The sequence below is a fragment of the Rhopalosiphum maidis genome, chromosome 1, assembly GCF_003676215.2.
Source record: "Rhopalosiphum maidis isolate BTI-1 chromosome 1, ASM367621v3, whole genome shotgun sequence".
Lineage (NCBI taxonomy): Eukaryota > Metazoa > Arthropoda > Insecta > Hemiptera > Aphididae > Rhopalosiphum > Rhopalosiphum maidis.
In genome coordinates, this window is record NC_040877.1 from 63817839 (window position 1) to 63832325 (window position 14487).

At 35.3% G+C, this 14487-nt stretch overlaps 1 protein-coding gene across 1 annotated transcript; it reads right to left on the reverse strand.

The window, feature by feature from the left end:
• Positions 1-1390: 1390 nt before the first annotated feature.
• LOC113556023 (mediator of RNA polymerase II transcription subunit 15-like) lies at positions 1391-10805 on the reverse strand. Its single transcript, XM_026960725.1, has 2 exons — positions 9552-10805; positions 1391-2010 (listed from the first exon to the last, which is right to left on the reverse strand). Exons 1-2 carry the CDS (start codon positions 10300-10302, stop codon positions 1472-1474), a joined length of 1290 nt encoding a protein of 429 aa, XP_026816526.1. The 5' UTR covers positions 10303-10805; the 3' UTR covers positions 1391-1471.
• Positions 10806-14487: the final 3682 nt, after the last annotated feature.

Below are 14487 nucleotides of genomic sequence, written 5' to 3' on the forward strand. Positions count from 1 at the left end.
ATGATAAAATTATATAGGAATGTACACTTTTATGTATATATCATATTATTATGACGATAATGAAGATGACGACGATGAATCGAAAGAAAATGTAAATAATTTATTTTTTTGTTTTTTTTTTCTATTTTCATTTCAACAATATAACGTCTACGTTTGGTATCAGACGAAAAATAATTGTCGGTCATACACGTCTAAAGTTTGAAATCGATTCCATTGAAAACTAAAAAAAAGGGTATAATTTTCATTTTTATACATATAAGGAACTTATACAGTATTTTCATACCCCTGACTGTTTTGTTATATATATTATTATTATTGTATTATATATACTGTAAAAGGGCTAGTCTTTTATTCATATAATTTTTTTTAAGATATTATATTCGTTCAGTCTTTACGCAGAAATCTATTATAATACAATATATTATTAAATATACCCTTAGAGAAAACGGTGGTTGGTATTTTTCTCGATTTATCGAAAAACAGCGAGTGGTTAATTTTTCGTGCGTTTTCTTCTTTTTATTTATTTTTTTAAAAATTTTATTATCACAATATTTCACAGCCAACACAACAAAAAGCGACACGCACGAACTAGAAGAGGAAAAAAAAATTGGAATCATCATAGTATATTATTATAATATAATATTATTTGTACACGACGACGACGCACGTTTCTACCGCCGGGTCCGTGCGTCGTATTTCGAAAAAAAATAAATAATAAAAAAATAAGTAAACATATACAATATTAAACGTATACCTCTACGTCCCAGACGTCCGGTGGTCGTGGGGAGGGGGTGTCCGCTAAAAACAAAACAAAAACTCACGTTTGACAACTATTATACGCGGCGGACACACGACACCCCCGCCCCACACCGGGGTGGTAGGCCGGACGCTGTTTTCACTGCACGCGCATACATGTATATTGTATAATAATGTACATAATATTTGATAATATAAAATTGTTTGCGTGTGTATTTATTTATCATAATTATTGTTATAAATATATATAATACGAACGGTAATAACAATATAATATTATGATCACAATACACATTTACATTGTTTTACGACGTGCGAGTAAAAACAGGTGAAAACTTGAACGCTAATACAATAAAATATTATACGTATATATATATATATATATTTTTTTTTTTTTTGGTTTTTTGGTTAATGATATTATTTTTATTATCGTCGTTATATTATATTATTCTCGTCGCGGTCTACAACTATATGTATAATATTATTATGTTTATACGCGACACGCTAAGCGCGCGCGTACATAACATATTACAATAATGATAACGTATAATATAGGTAGGTATGTAATATTATTTATTAAACCGTACAAGTCCAATACCTAATTATATCATATTTTTTTTCGTAGATCTATTCGATCCGAACGTGGTTTTTTTTTTTATATGTTTTAACAGTCTATCACAAAATATAATAAAAAATATCATATCAACTCCGACGCTCAGAACATGTACGTGGGCGTCAGGATGTTGTTGATAGGGTCGGTGATACGTCCTAACGTTTTCGTCGGTTTGCCACCGTACTCGTTGCGCAACACCGCTGCGATGGTACCGTTAAAACCCCACAACTGAGGAGTTTGCGGTTCGTTTTGCCTCGACTTGTGGTACTCTTGGTGTTGCTGCTGTTGTTGCTGCTGCTGTTGTTGCTGCTGTTGATGATGATGATGGTGATGGATGTGTTGTTGTTGTTGCTGCTGTTGTTGTTGCTGCTGCTGCTGGTGATGGTGGTGTTGCTGCTGTTGTTGATGATGAAGATGTTGATGGTGTTGCTGCTGCTGCTGGTGGTGATGGAGGTGTTGTTGTTGTTGTTGTTGTTGTTGTAAATGAGATGGTTGCGATAAGTGTTGTTGTTGTAGTTGTTGTTGTTGTTGTTGGTGATGGTGGATATGGTGTTGCTGTGGTTGTTGTTGAGGCACCGATGGCGGTTGTTGGGCTTTGCGCTTTAATAATTTCGCCTGGCAGCAAGAACACCCTTTCGGCACTAAACATGGACAAAAAATAAAAAACGCCATCAGAACACGTTTTTTTTCTTTACAGTTTTTTTGCATCGTTCTTTCTTTTAATTAAAACTATTTGATCCTTTTTTTAAATTCCCCCTTACTTTTAATTATTTACTCGAACCCCGACGAATTAATAAAAAGAAGACCCTTTATTATATTTATAAATGCTATACAATGCGATCGGCAAAAATGGATAGGGAAAGCAAGTTTTTCGTCATCAAAAAACTTCTTTTATACTTCTAGATGATTCAACAGCGAAAAAAAGTTTTCTTTCTTGTCCATGAGAGGAGAAGAAGGACAAAAAAAATTATGACGAATCTGAAGTAACTTATAGTTTTTCTAGTCGCAGACAATTCGTGAGAGTCTTAAATCAAAAGATAGTTCGTCGGATATATAATATCATCTATATTACGTCAGATCGACGATTTTTGATTTTAAACGCTGCTCAATGTGCATGATTATGTACAACAATATCAAAGTACCTTTACCAAATAAATTGAATTACGTGACAGAGTCGAGTCGTGTGCAGTACGACCCTCAAAAACCGTTTATCGGTTTTATATTACCAAAGCAACTCTTAAAAATTCGTGATTTTGACATCAATCAATTTTACTCGACGGTGCATTCAAAACGAGTTATGTTAACCAAAATCTTCAGTCAGAACGAAAATAATTAATTTTGCGTCTAGCGTCGAATTAAAACTTATTAAATAGCAGTAAATTGTACGAGTACCTGCGTTAAAATTACAGAAAACTATTTTTTTTTTATTTGAATGAAAAAAGTTTTTTTTCTCAAACAACTAGAAAGAAAATATTTTATCAAAACTAGATATACGATATCTTAAGTTTTGTATTCCTATAATATTTCAACCATAAAAAGGGAACAACTGTCATCTGGAAATCATTCTTTTAAAACTTTTTTCATGATTTAATTGAATCATAATATTATATATTATATATATAGGTACATTAAACAAGCTGACATACTGAATAAATTATACGCCCTTTTAAATCAAATATTTAAATATAACATTATTAACGCCCGACCGAAGTATGATAATAATAATTATTATGCTCGTTAAAATATAGAATACCGCTGCAAAAGTATATTATATTATACTCAATCAAAATGATTATAAACTTATAGCACCATTCTATTATATAGATGTGTATAGGAGATGCCTACTAAACTCATAAAATTCGTACTTTGAGAATTTCATTATTTTATAGACACTGCTGCTGAGGAAGCCTCCTGAGAGAAAAATTCATAATATTATATTATATAAACGGAAACAAAACATTATTAATAAACCAATTAGATGTTTTAATGCGTGAAAATTTAGTGGCACCACTAAGCCTATTGTATATACGACACGGAAGAATAGCAAAACCAAGATTGTACGACCAAAGGGAGGGAATAAGTACGAGAAGGAAAATAATGTAAATGTAAATTTTTCTTGGGAGTAACTCACAACCTCGCTCGTAACAATAACCCGACATCATAGCACGCCTGGCAAAAACGAAGAGCTGCAGAAGTGCGGGTTATAATATATGATTTTATACACGTTTAATTGGCTAAATTACTCGATTTTTATAGTGGACGACGGCCGAAGCTGACCTATTTCCGTTCGTTTTCATTCGTAATTAATAGTGTGTGTGGTTTTTTTTTTTTTTACTTCTTTATCCATGGAATACATTTTAACAATAATCTTTTGTTTCGTAACGTTCCAATGGTTTAAATTAATTAAACACGAATCGCGCTGTGTACGTTTCTCCACCCGTCAGTAGTCAATAAATAACTTAACAATCGATGTAAGAAAATACGACGTATACAATTATATGTTTTATCATGAGTGTATTTTTAATGCAGATTGTAAGTTTTTCTGGTGAAAAAAAAATGTTTTTCACTCGTAATAGCCTGCAGCATAGAAGTTGTTAGTTGTTTATACTTTATAATTTATATAATGTATACTAACGCGCATGCACAACCCAGCAGTATATAACATAATCATGTACACAATACGCACAATATCTATACGTGAACATTGGAACGACGGTCGCCCGTTTTAAAATTATCATTTTTCCGGTCCGACGGTTTATCGCCATATATATATATATATATATATATATATATATATATATATATAACAATAATAATATACGCATAAAACACACACATTCTGTGGACCACATAAATAATATTGCTGTCCGCGCGAATAAAGGAAATACCTCACTCTCATAGCAACCGGTAAAATAATAAATATAATATTATAATATATATTTGTGTGTATTGTATTATTGTATGTGTATGTGTGTCATGCGTACGAGTATTATAAATGTGTAACGATTGTAAATTATTGCAATAAATCGCCGGGCCGATGTCGTCGTATAGTCGCGGAGTAAACCGGACTCGCGTACATTCAAAAAGAAACGACGCACTACCAACTGACGGGTGAGGTGGATTTTGCGACGAAGAAATAAATAGGGGGGAGAAAATTGATCAAAATGTTCGATAAAGGGCGCATGCATTATCATACGCATCTTTTGTCGATGTTCTTTCTTTCTTCTTTTTAGTACGGATTCGTGTTCTCGGTATGTGGTGCATATGCTCGTTCGAGTTTCGGGAGACCCACCAGGGGATTGGCGTAAAACGAAAAAGAAAATAAACATTTGAATATTATAAAGGCGCATTGTATACATCACTATGCCATTATTATCATGAATCCGAATGCTTTTCGAAAACAATAAATCATATTTCATTATTTACACGCATATTCGGTGATAAACCTAAGCGGGATAAAAATACTTAAAAACGTCTAATTGGTGAAAAAAATCGTATGCGTACATTAATAAAAATAATCACAAAGTTCCGCGCGTCCTTAAAACAACACAATCGCATATACCTAATAATAATAATAATAATGATATAAGCAATTTAGATCGGTCATATCGATAAACGCCGACCGACTGGGGACGGCGGATAGCAGGAATAGGTTACCGGCGGTCGTAAAGTAATCGATGAATTCGCTTATTATTATCTTTAATATAAATATAATATAAACGTAGTGAAATCATTGTATGTTGTCGGTATCGGTACAGCAGATACCGTCGGCGACCAATTAAATATGTTTTTTTGCTCAGTATTTCCATCTTCCCTTGGGCCGTTCAACAAGAGTTAAATAATTGAAAACTATATGTGACGACATCGACAAAAAAAAAAATCGAAAATTCTGTGAAATCATTTCGAGGGGGTCTCATCGAGTCACGAGCACGCACACAGAGTAATGTGGTTAGACCGTCACACGTCCTTATATATTATGCGATAGACGTACAAACTGCGTGTCTGGTTTCCCGTCGTCGTTGTCGTCATGTACGAACAGGAACTCCAAAGACAGTCATCGTGAGTCGGCCGACTGTTATAATGATATGCGCGCGTTTATAGATACACCATTGTAATATTACAAGTATGAGTATATTTATATACACCCCATACAACCACAGCGCGCATCCTTCTCCGTTTCTGTTTCTCGTCGTACCAATACAATATATAAACATGAATACTAGTATTAGACCGTCTTTTATCAACCCAACCACCCATCCTGCAAACACTTAAAAAATATTTTGTAATAAATTACACGACTGGCGAGCGGGCGCGATATCGATTTTAATGAGACCCAATTCACGACGACGGACAGAACGCTGCTGCAGATGGAAAATTAATAAACGACCCGAACGACAGGGTTGCACGACAAGGGGAATTCAAGCAAATCGAGAGCGTGCGACAAAAATTAGGGTCAAATACGATTTATTATGTATAATAGATATACACAGTGTCGAGAACACTATACATAGACAGAGAGACGGTGTTTTTTTTCATAATTTCTTTCGTTGAAAGACGAGTGCGGGAATATATTTTTTTGTCGACAAATCATGTATGTCATCGTATGCGTAATTTGTGCTGAAAAAATAAAAACGTTTCGCGTGTGACGAGAGATGGAAAAAATTAAAAACAAAAAACTCTACAGACGAGTTTTGACACCATCTTTATCCTACACACTCACACACTCGTGAGCGTTTCGATAAAATGCGAATATGTGATTTAAATATTCAATATTATATGGGCGTATGGGAACCGAATCCTGCGGCACAATTCTCGAGGACGAGACAACAGTTTTACAATTCTATTTTGTTGTCCACGTAACCTTATTAGTTATTAATGATATTGAATTATTATATTTTTAAACTTTTATATTATACATATTAATAAACTATTACGTGTCAAAAATAAACTTTCGCTTTGGTGATCTATATGTGTACATATGATCTATATTTATGGTATATAATACGAGTTGTTGAACATACGAGTTATACTATTATAGCCACCGGTGGCAAAACGGATAGGGGCGAACCATTTGCAAATTATATGAGCAGCGCCTTTACGCTGCTCTATATATAATACCGGAAAATCGGTTACTGCTGCAGTAGATTTCGTTGTAAACGAAAACTTTATTACTACGTGGCGATAAAAATGGACGCAGCGAATTTCCGGGATAGAAAAAAATTCCGCTTACTGCGTGTAATCATTTTATAGCGCGATAAAAAAAAAATGAAAAAAAAAAATATATAATAAAAGAAAAAACGGCTGTCGGTCAAAATCGGTTCTCTCGTCCATTCTCTGTGTAACTATAACATAAGAAAAAAATGACGCACTTTGCAGTTTATATGCTGTACAGGTTGCAGGTATACATACATGTAATGGGTAGGTATAATGGGCGGAAAGTATGGAAAAAATTTGTTCCTCCCATCGCGCTATCGCACGACGCACACGTACAATTCTTTTTTCATATCTTATCATTTATCCGTCGCCTTTTTCGAAGACGATAAATTTCGACACGACTCCCCCTGGGTCCCCCGCCGCCAATTGTGTAACGTACACGAGCTCGCGAGCATTGTCGTCGTCTACGGGACGCGAACGTATGCGAAGCCATTAACAACAAGTGACACACACACATTCTCTCTCGCGGGTATATATTTGAAAAGGATGACCAAATGTGTGTGTGTGTGTCTGTATGTATGCCGTAATATCTGAATACAATGAACGTATACACCGTATCCGTTTCAGCCGTCTGACACCATTGTGCGCGTGTATCGGCGGCGGCTCGCACGTTATGCATGAGTCATGAGCAAAATTTCAATAGACATCACACGCTACACACATACTGTTATTGTTATTATTATTTTTCACCCGCAGACGTGTTAGAATAATATAATGATGACGACAACGTTGATGATGATAATTATTATGACGAAAAACAGCGATTATTATCATAATCATTAGACGCAGGTTCTACAGCAGCTGTTGCGGGCTCTACGCATAATATATACGAATATAAAGTGCCCATACAAAAGTTCAGAGGACGCTTTCGTGCCGGTTTGGAAATTTCATTTTGCGCCGTCTTCGGGCACAGAACACGATTCTGTTTTCGTGAGAGGCAATATAATATTTTACATAACTTTTAGTTTGTTGTTCAATTTTTTTTATCATTATTATTATTATCATCGTCAACATCGCCACCGCCAACGGGCGAAATATCTCTGTCGAGACAACACACCTGTTATAATGATCGAGTGTCAGTACGTACGCTAAATATTAATTAGTATTTAAATGTGCTCACACTCCTGCGGCCGATGACGGGAGATTTATAGTAGCTGTTCAATTAGCCGAAAAAATATATATATTACCTCGACGTGTTTTTTTGAGCGCGCGTACGGATACAACATTCGTTTGTTATTAAGAACGAATTTCAGGCACAAGGTCGTTTGAAAGTTGATACGCCGAAACAAATCTACATAATATTAAATGTAAATTGGGCAAGAAAGTTCATCGTTTCGTGACACTGTCTGTAGCGGTTCGCTAAGGGTGGGGGAACTCTCTTAAAATGTTGTTTCGATTATAAAAAAAAAAAAAATGAATAAAAAATCGAAAACGTTTGCATGATTTGTATAATTTGGGAGGTTCATAAACCCTAGGCCATAATAATTTATCGGTGACGGCGACGTTGTTGTTATTGTAATTTATTAGCAAGGCCCTCGAGGGACGAGGCCCCACATAACCGCGGGTGAAAACAAAACAGAATTAAATGGAATACGCGAACTGCGCCAGAAAAAAATATAAATAATAATAAAGCGCACGTAATTAGTGTATACGAAGTGAAGTCGGAACTGCTGTGATTTAACGCACTGCCTTAGTGTGCTAGTTCTTTGACGAGGGGTGTTATTCCTGGAAAACTTTACGCGGAAGAATTTCTCTCGATTTCCGAAATGAAATTATCCGACAAGAAATATAAAAAATAATAATATTAAATACAGTCCTGGTTTCAAAGGGTGTACGGTTTTTTTCATTTTTAAACTCGCGCAGTGTGTAATTAACAAAGGTTTCTTCTTTATACCCTTACCTAATACTTTTTTCTTTTTCGGACCTATAAATCAACGTTAATTACGGACGTAAATGTGATAAAAAAAAAAACCCTGCTCTTTTCCGCCCCCTTACGTGTACGGGGCTCGCGTTCTTTGTGCGAACGATGGGCCCCCTCGCACCGGAGGAATACTAATTTTTCATTCGCCGACAATACGCTAAAAAATTGGTAGTTTTTTTTTTGATAAACTTTTTAAATATTAAAATGTACAGGCGACACTACCCTCCGCCGACAGACTTTACACGTTCCGCCGCAAAATTGTAAAAATGCAAAGCGGAACGGAACATTCGCTTGTAAAAAAAAAGTTATAGGTATAGCGGGAATGTGTCAAAAACGCGACGGGATGACATAATTGGTTTTTGTTTTCTATGTATACGCGCTTTACTGGACGAATAGAATAGAAACAAGAAAACTCGTAGGTAACCATTACGATCATTTACAGAACCAATTATTTTTCACCTCATATTACGATAAGGCGAGCGGGCGCCGGCCGGATACCGATATGAAATTAAACAGTTTTTTTTACACCTATTTATTATTTTTCAAAAAATTTCGTGCAGTGATATGACAAAAATTCAAGTGGACTAACACGTACGACGTTGGAATACGGACCAAAAACAAGATTAAAACGTCATTCGAGGTTTGTTTTTTTTGTTCTCCGACGCGATAGAAAGATAAACAAACAAGTGCGAAAGAAAAAGATTATTTTTTAAGCATATGATAACCGAGAGACGGCGTCGAACGTTTTAGAAGAAAAGTATTCGAATACATCCTTTATCAAAACTATACGATATACCTTTAACATGACGAGGAAAAAGCTGACCGCACGGAAGTGCGATGAAACTGTCGTTATACATACACTTTTCAACCAGAATTAGACTTTCGACATTTATAATTTTACTCGAAAACCCTCTCCTTTGCATACACAAGTGCCGTAAGCACGACAATAAATATTATAATAACATTATATCGATCGGTTCGAAAACGTCCCTACACAGCGGTATATAAAAATACAATAATATGTGATCGTGAAATCCGTCAACTAACCTGTCATGTGGGTTTTGTCGGTGGGCAAGGCAGCCGTCATCATCGGCGGCGGCAGACTGGCCTGCAGGTGCTGTTGGTATTGCCGCTGGACCATGTCTAGGGTGCGTTTGCCGTCGTGGTGTTGGTGCTCGGCGCTGGAGCCCAACGGGGGCCACTGGGACGCGCCGGCGGCGGCGGCCACGGCGCCGGTAACCATGCCGTAAACGCCGGCCGCGGTGGACGCGGTCACTCCGGGAGCCGGTCCGGCGTACGGTTTTTTCGCGGGCGGCGGTCCGTCGGCGGCGTTCGCGATGGCGGCGGAGACGCCCGACCTACCGCAGACGCCACCGACCGCGGCCGCGGCGACCGAGGGTCTGCTCCGGCCGGACGACGAGGCAGCGGCGGCGGGCATGTTGTTGACGAACAGGCTGCGGGTCCGGCTCTCGGCCTTCCGGTAATACGACGGGTGGATCATGAGCAGCGGCTCGACCTTGCCACCCACCGGCGGCTTGGCCGAGCTGGGCATTTCGTACTCGACGCTGCAGTCGACGTGCAGGGGCACGTTGAAGTCCTTGACGCGGTACCCGGAAGGCCCGGTACCGGACCCGGACGACCCGGACCGAGACGACGGCGATCCGCTCGCGGATCCTGCGGCCGCGGCCACCATCAGGGCGGACGGTACGCCGGCGGCGGCGGCCAGCGGGCTGGGGTACGACGACCCGTAGCCCGCGATCACCGCCTTGTTGTAACACGTAGTGGCGTTCAGAGCCATCGGGTGAGACGACGACGGCTGCGCGCGACGAACACACACGCCGAAGATCACCGTACGGCGACGACACACGCGCGCGCGGTTAACAACGATACTCCTCCTGGAGACACCGGCGACGAGGAACACTGGCAACTGTCACTGCAAGCATCTGGCGCACGAAACTCGATTTAACAACAATATACTAATACTGTGAACTTAAATAATTTCTTTATCACCAGATTTTATTTATTTATTTTTTTTTTTTAATAATTAACAATTTTTTTCTTAGATCACCAAAACAAAAAAATAAGTTAATAAATCAAATAATAATTAAAAAAAAAAAAAAACAGTTGCAATAATCGAAATAAATGGCTCAGGTGCTAGACGGTATTAATTTGACGATCGACGACAAAAAAAAAACAAAAACACGCACGAGTGACGACTACACAACACAAGTGAACACAGTCGTGCGGCGGTGCGTTTACTGAATGGTTGGACGTCGGACACCGGACTGACTAGTGACTGGCGCGCTCCTTTCAGACTTGTGCGGCGGTACACCGACTGCCGGGGCGCGCGCGACCTGCCGGGCGATCGACGGTGGCGCGCCCTCGTGGCGTTTTCTTCGTCAGACGTCCGCGCGCGAATCATTTTTTCGTTATAATAATGACAGTAATTTCCTCTACTATTCTTCGTAATAATATTATTATTGTTGTTGTTGTTGTTGTTCTTCTTCTTGTAGTGTTATCATTTGTAGTCGTCGTTATTATCTCACTATCGGTTAACGATCCGCGGCCAGACAACACGAGGGACGTCATTAAAAAGAACGCGAGATGATTTTTTTTCAAGAAAATTGTTATCGTTATAGTTACAGTATATATTTAAATTTTTTTTCGTTTTTCTGTCGAGAATTTGCCCGCCCTATTCGAATCGAATGCGTCGTCGACTTGGCGAAGACACGACTTGCGGACACGTCGCTGACGTTTGCCTTTTTATTTTATTTACCGAATATCATAATATTAAAATGTTTATAATATGTTGTTTATAATAGATGTTCGGTAAACGCAGCTTAATTTTTCTTCTATATTTCCTTCCCCTCAGCCCTGCCACCTATTTAACATAGTACATATAAGAAAAACTACTCGATCACAATGACGCATCATCGACAGCCCGTAGAAATTGGATTTCCTGGACGTCGCGCGCGTATTACATTGTATTTCGCGTTTTAAACGAAAACCATGCTATACGCCTACATTATTATTATTATTATTATAATCTGACCGTCGCGCGTCGTCGTCGTTATTTTAATTGTTTCCATTAGAAGCGTTACAATTTTTTTTTTAATTTTTTTTTCACGGTGATTGATTATTACGCAAACGCATTGTCTTACGACTTTCTCGCCGCGCGGTTCCTCTTCGAGTTTTTTTTAATATTTTTTCTTTGGTCAATTCGCATTCGCGTGACCCAGTATACCATTATAATAACAATAAAATATTATGCTTTATTTATATACATATATATAGATATATAGCTGATCAGAGTTCTCATAATATGCTGCACAAGTGGTGCTAATAGACGACGTAGCCATTGTTCGTTCGTAAATTTAACGCTGACGAATATGAATATCTATTACCTGCAACCATTATTGTAATACATTACAGTATACATAGGTTCTCATCGCCTGTATTGTGTATTCTATTATCTAGTTCTAGATAACTTCGAGTATCTTTTATCTATAATAAACTCAGATAAAATCGTCGTCTGGACTGAGATAAATTATCTTTATAATTTTTTACAATAATGTTTTTAATTTTAATTTTAGATATTTTTTTTCTGTATAAGCTATCGCCTATATATATAGGTATATCCATTTATTCAATTTCATTATTATGTTCTGTAATGACGTGCGCCCAAGCAATCGTTTATGTTTATTTTTTCCGTGTTATTTTCATTAAGTATATACATTGTTTAAACACAAATGGGTATAATTTTATTTAAAATATTTAATTCAAATTTAAACTTCTATAGTTTATATTATAACATTTTATCAAAAATGCTATTTTACAAGGGAGAGTTTTTAATTCGTTTTTTTTCTTATCTAGATGAATATTTTAAATATTATTTATAATCTTATCTTATAGGTATTCAGATTATTTTTGGATTATTTTTGTACAACACTGCTCGCGGCAATATAAGTACTTGTATAATAATAAATTGTATATATTATATATTTCTAAATAACACTACCTACATAATTTATCACATATATAGGTACGCTGTAACATAATAATATATAAGTGCGATGGCTATATAGCGACCGTTTTAATCGCATCGATAGATACTATTATATATTATATACACAACAAAGCCGTACAATAATATTATAATATCAATGCGAACGTTCATGGCTTAATAATAATTGTGCATATTAAATTGTATTCTATAAACCGCCTTCGTATATGTATACCTAATATTATAATATATATTATTATAAATTGTAATATGTTTGACAGTATGACACTCGTGCGTATAATCCCTATATAAATATATACACTATATTATACGCGAATTTCTGCGTATGACTGTATTTATTATTATAATGATAGCTATATCATATGTTTGAGCTCTATATTATTATATAATGTAAGTATAGCGCAATTGATTACATTAATTTCTCCGACAATTTTGAAAATATCTTTACGAGTGGAACGACGTTATTTTTTTCAAAATTGTCAAAATGTATATCTTTGTATGTATAATAGCTAGTGCTGCAGTGACGTTCTACATATTTTCTTATACCTATCAAGTAATATTTGTCCCGCAACTGGATTTTGGACCTTTAATATTCACTTTAATGGTTTTTACTCGTATAGATACGTGAAACGTGACTTACTGATATTCATATTAGTACCTATATTATAGTATTATGAATACCTATATCTATTTTTATTAACGTAAATGAAATTGATTAACATGAGTAGTTACGTGTCCTATATTTTTTTACGGCGCCAGTCACCTAGTGCGAGTATTTTACATTGTATTGAAAATTAATCACAACAAATACGACAACGAGATAGCCTACAGCGAGTGCATTAACATGATGGATTATAACAATATGAAAATATTATAAACTATCAAGTAAACAATTTAGATTAAATTAGCTTCTGATTATTTTAATACACACGTTAATAATATTAATAAATAATAACGATAATGAATAATTAAAGTAATAAACCATATTATATTTACAAAAATAATATTTTTTATTATTAAAATTATATAATCTAATGATTTAATAAATTTACTATAGGATATACAATTTAATTAGTTATATGTACTTAAATTTAAAATAATTAATTTTATAAACATAATTAATTTACATAGTATTGTATAATAATAATAATAATCTGTCAGTTTTGGATTTAATTATAAATTATTTAAATAAACCTAATTAATTAATGGATTATATTGTAATATATTAATCGTTTGATAAAATATAACAATAAAAATGAAATTTTTGACACTAGTAATTTTGAAAACTACTTATTTCATATAAAATATTTATAATATAATTTGTATTATTTTAAACTGATATCGATTAAGTACTAGGGTGACATTTATGAATAAATTGTCTATTAATTAATGTAATGTATAGTCACATAATATTATATAGTATCTAGTATCTACATTCTACACAGTATATACAGCACATAGGTACCTAACAGTAGATACCATATAAATTTTGCTATTTTGTACAACCACGTGCCATCGTCAAAAAAATCGGAAATCCTTTAAATAATTGTTGTCAGCATTAAAAAAAAAAACTAATAAGTAATTATCAAGTATATAAAATAGATGGTTAAAATTATTATGATTAAATAGGCATATTTTCAAAACTCAATCAAATTCAATATTGAATTGTGAATTGAATCAAATCGCCTAATTAGTTTAAAAGTACTTTGTTTTATGAGTTGAAAACAATAAATAATAATTTTTATGAAAGTATTAAATACTATTTTATTTTATTACTTTGTTTTTATTGTGGTTATACATAGTACTATTTATATACCTACTATTATTTGGATATGGTTTTAGTATTGATTTATTTAAAAACCTACACGTCATTGACTTGACATACAATAACAAATTATAGTATCTAAGAATCGGATTTTCAAAGTAAATCAAATCAGTTACCATTTTTGCCCTACGTCG

What these genes read in the sequence shown, in the direction of transcription:
- LOC113556023 (XM_026960725.1), bottom strand. Translation starts at nt 10,302, where the DNA reads ATGGCTCTGAACGCCACTACGTGTTACAACAAGGCGGTGATCGCGGGC. An exon ending in CGACAAAACCCACATGACAG is followed by an intron (nt 2,011 to 9,551) that starts GTTAGTTGACGG and finishes GTCCATGTTTAG; the next exon opens with TGCCGAAAGGGTGTTCTTGC.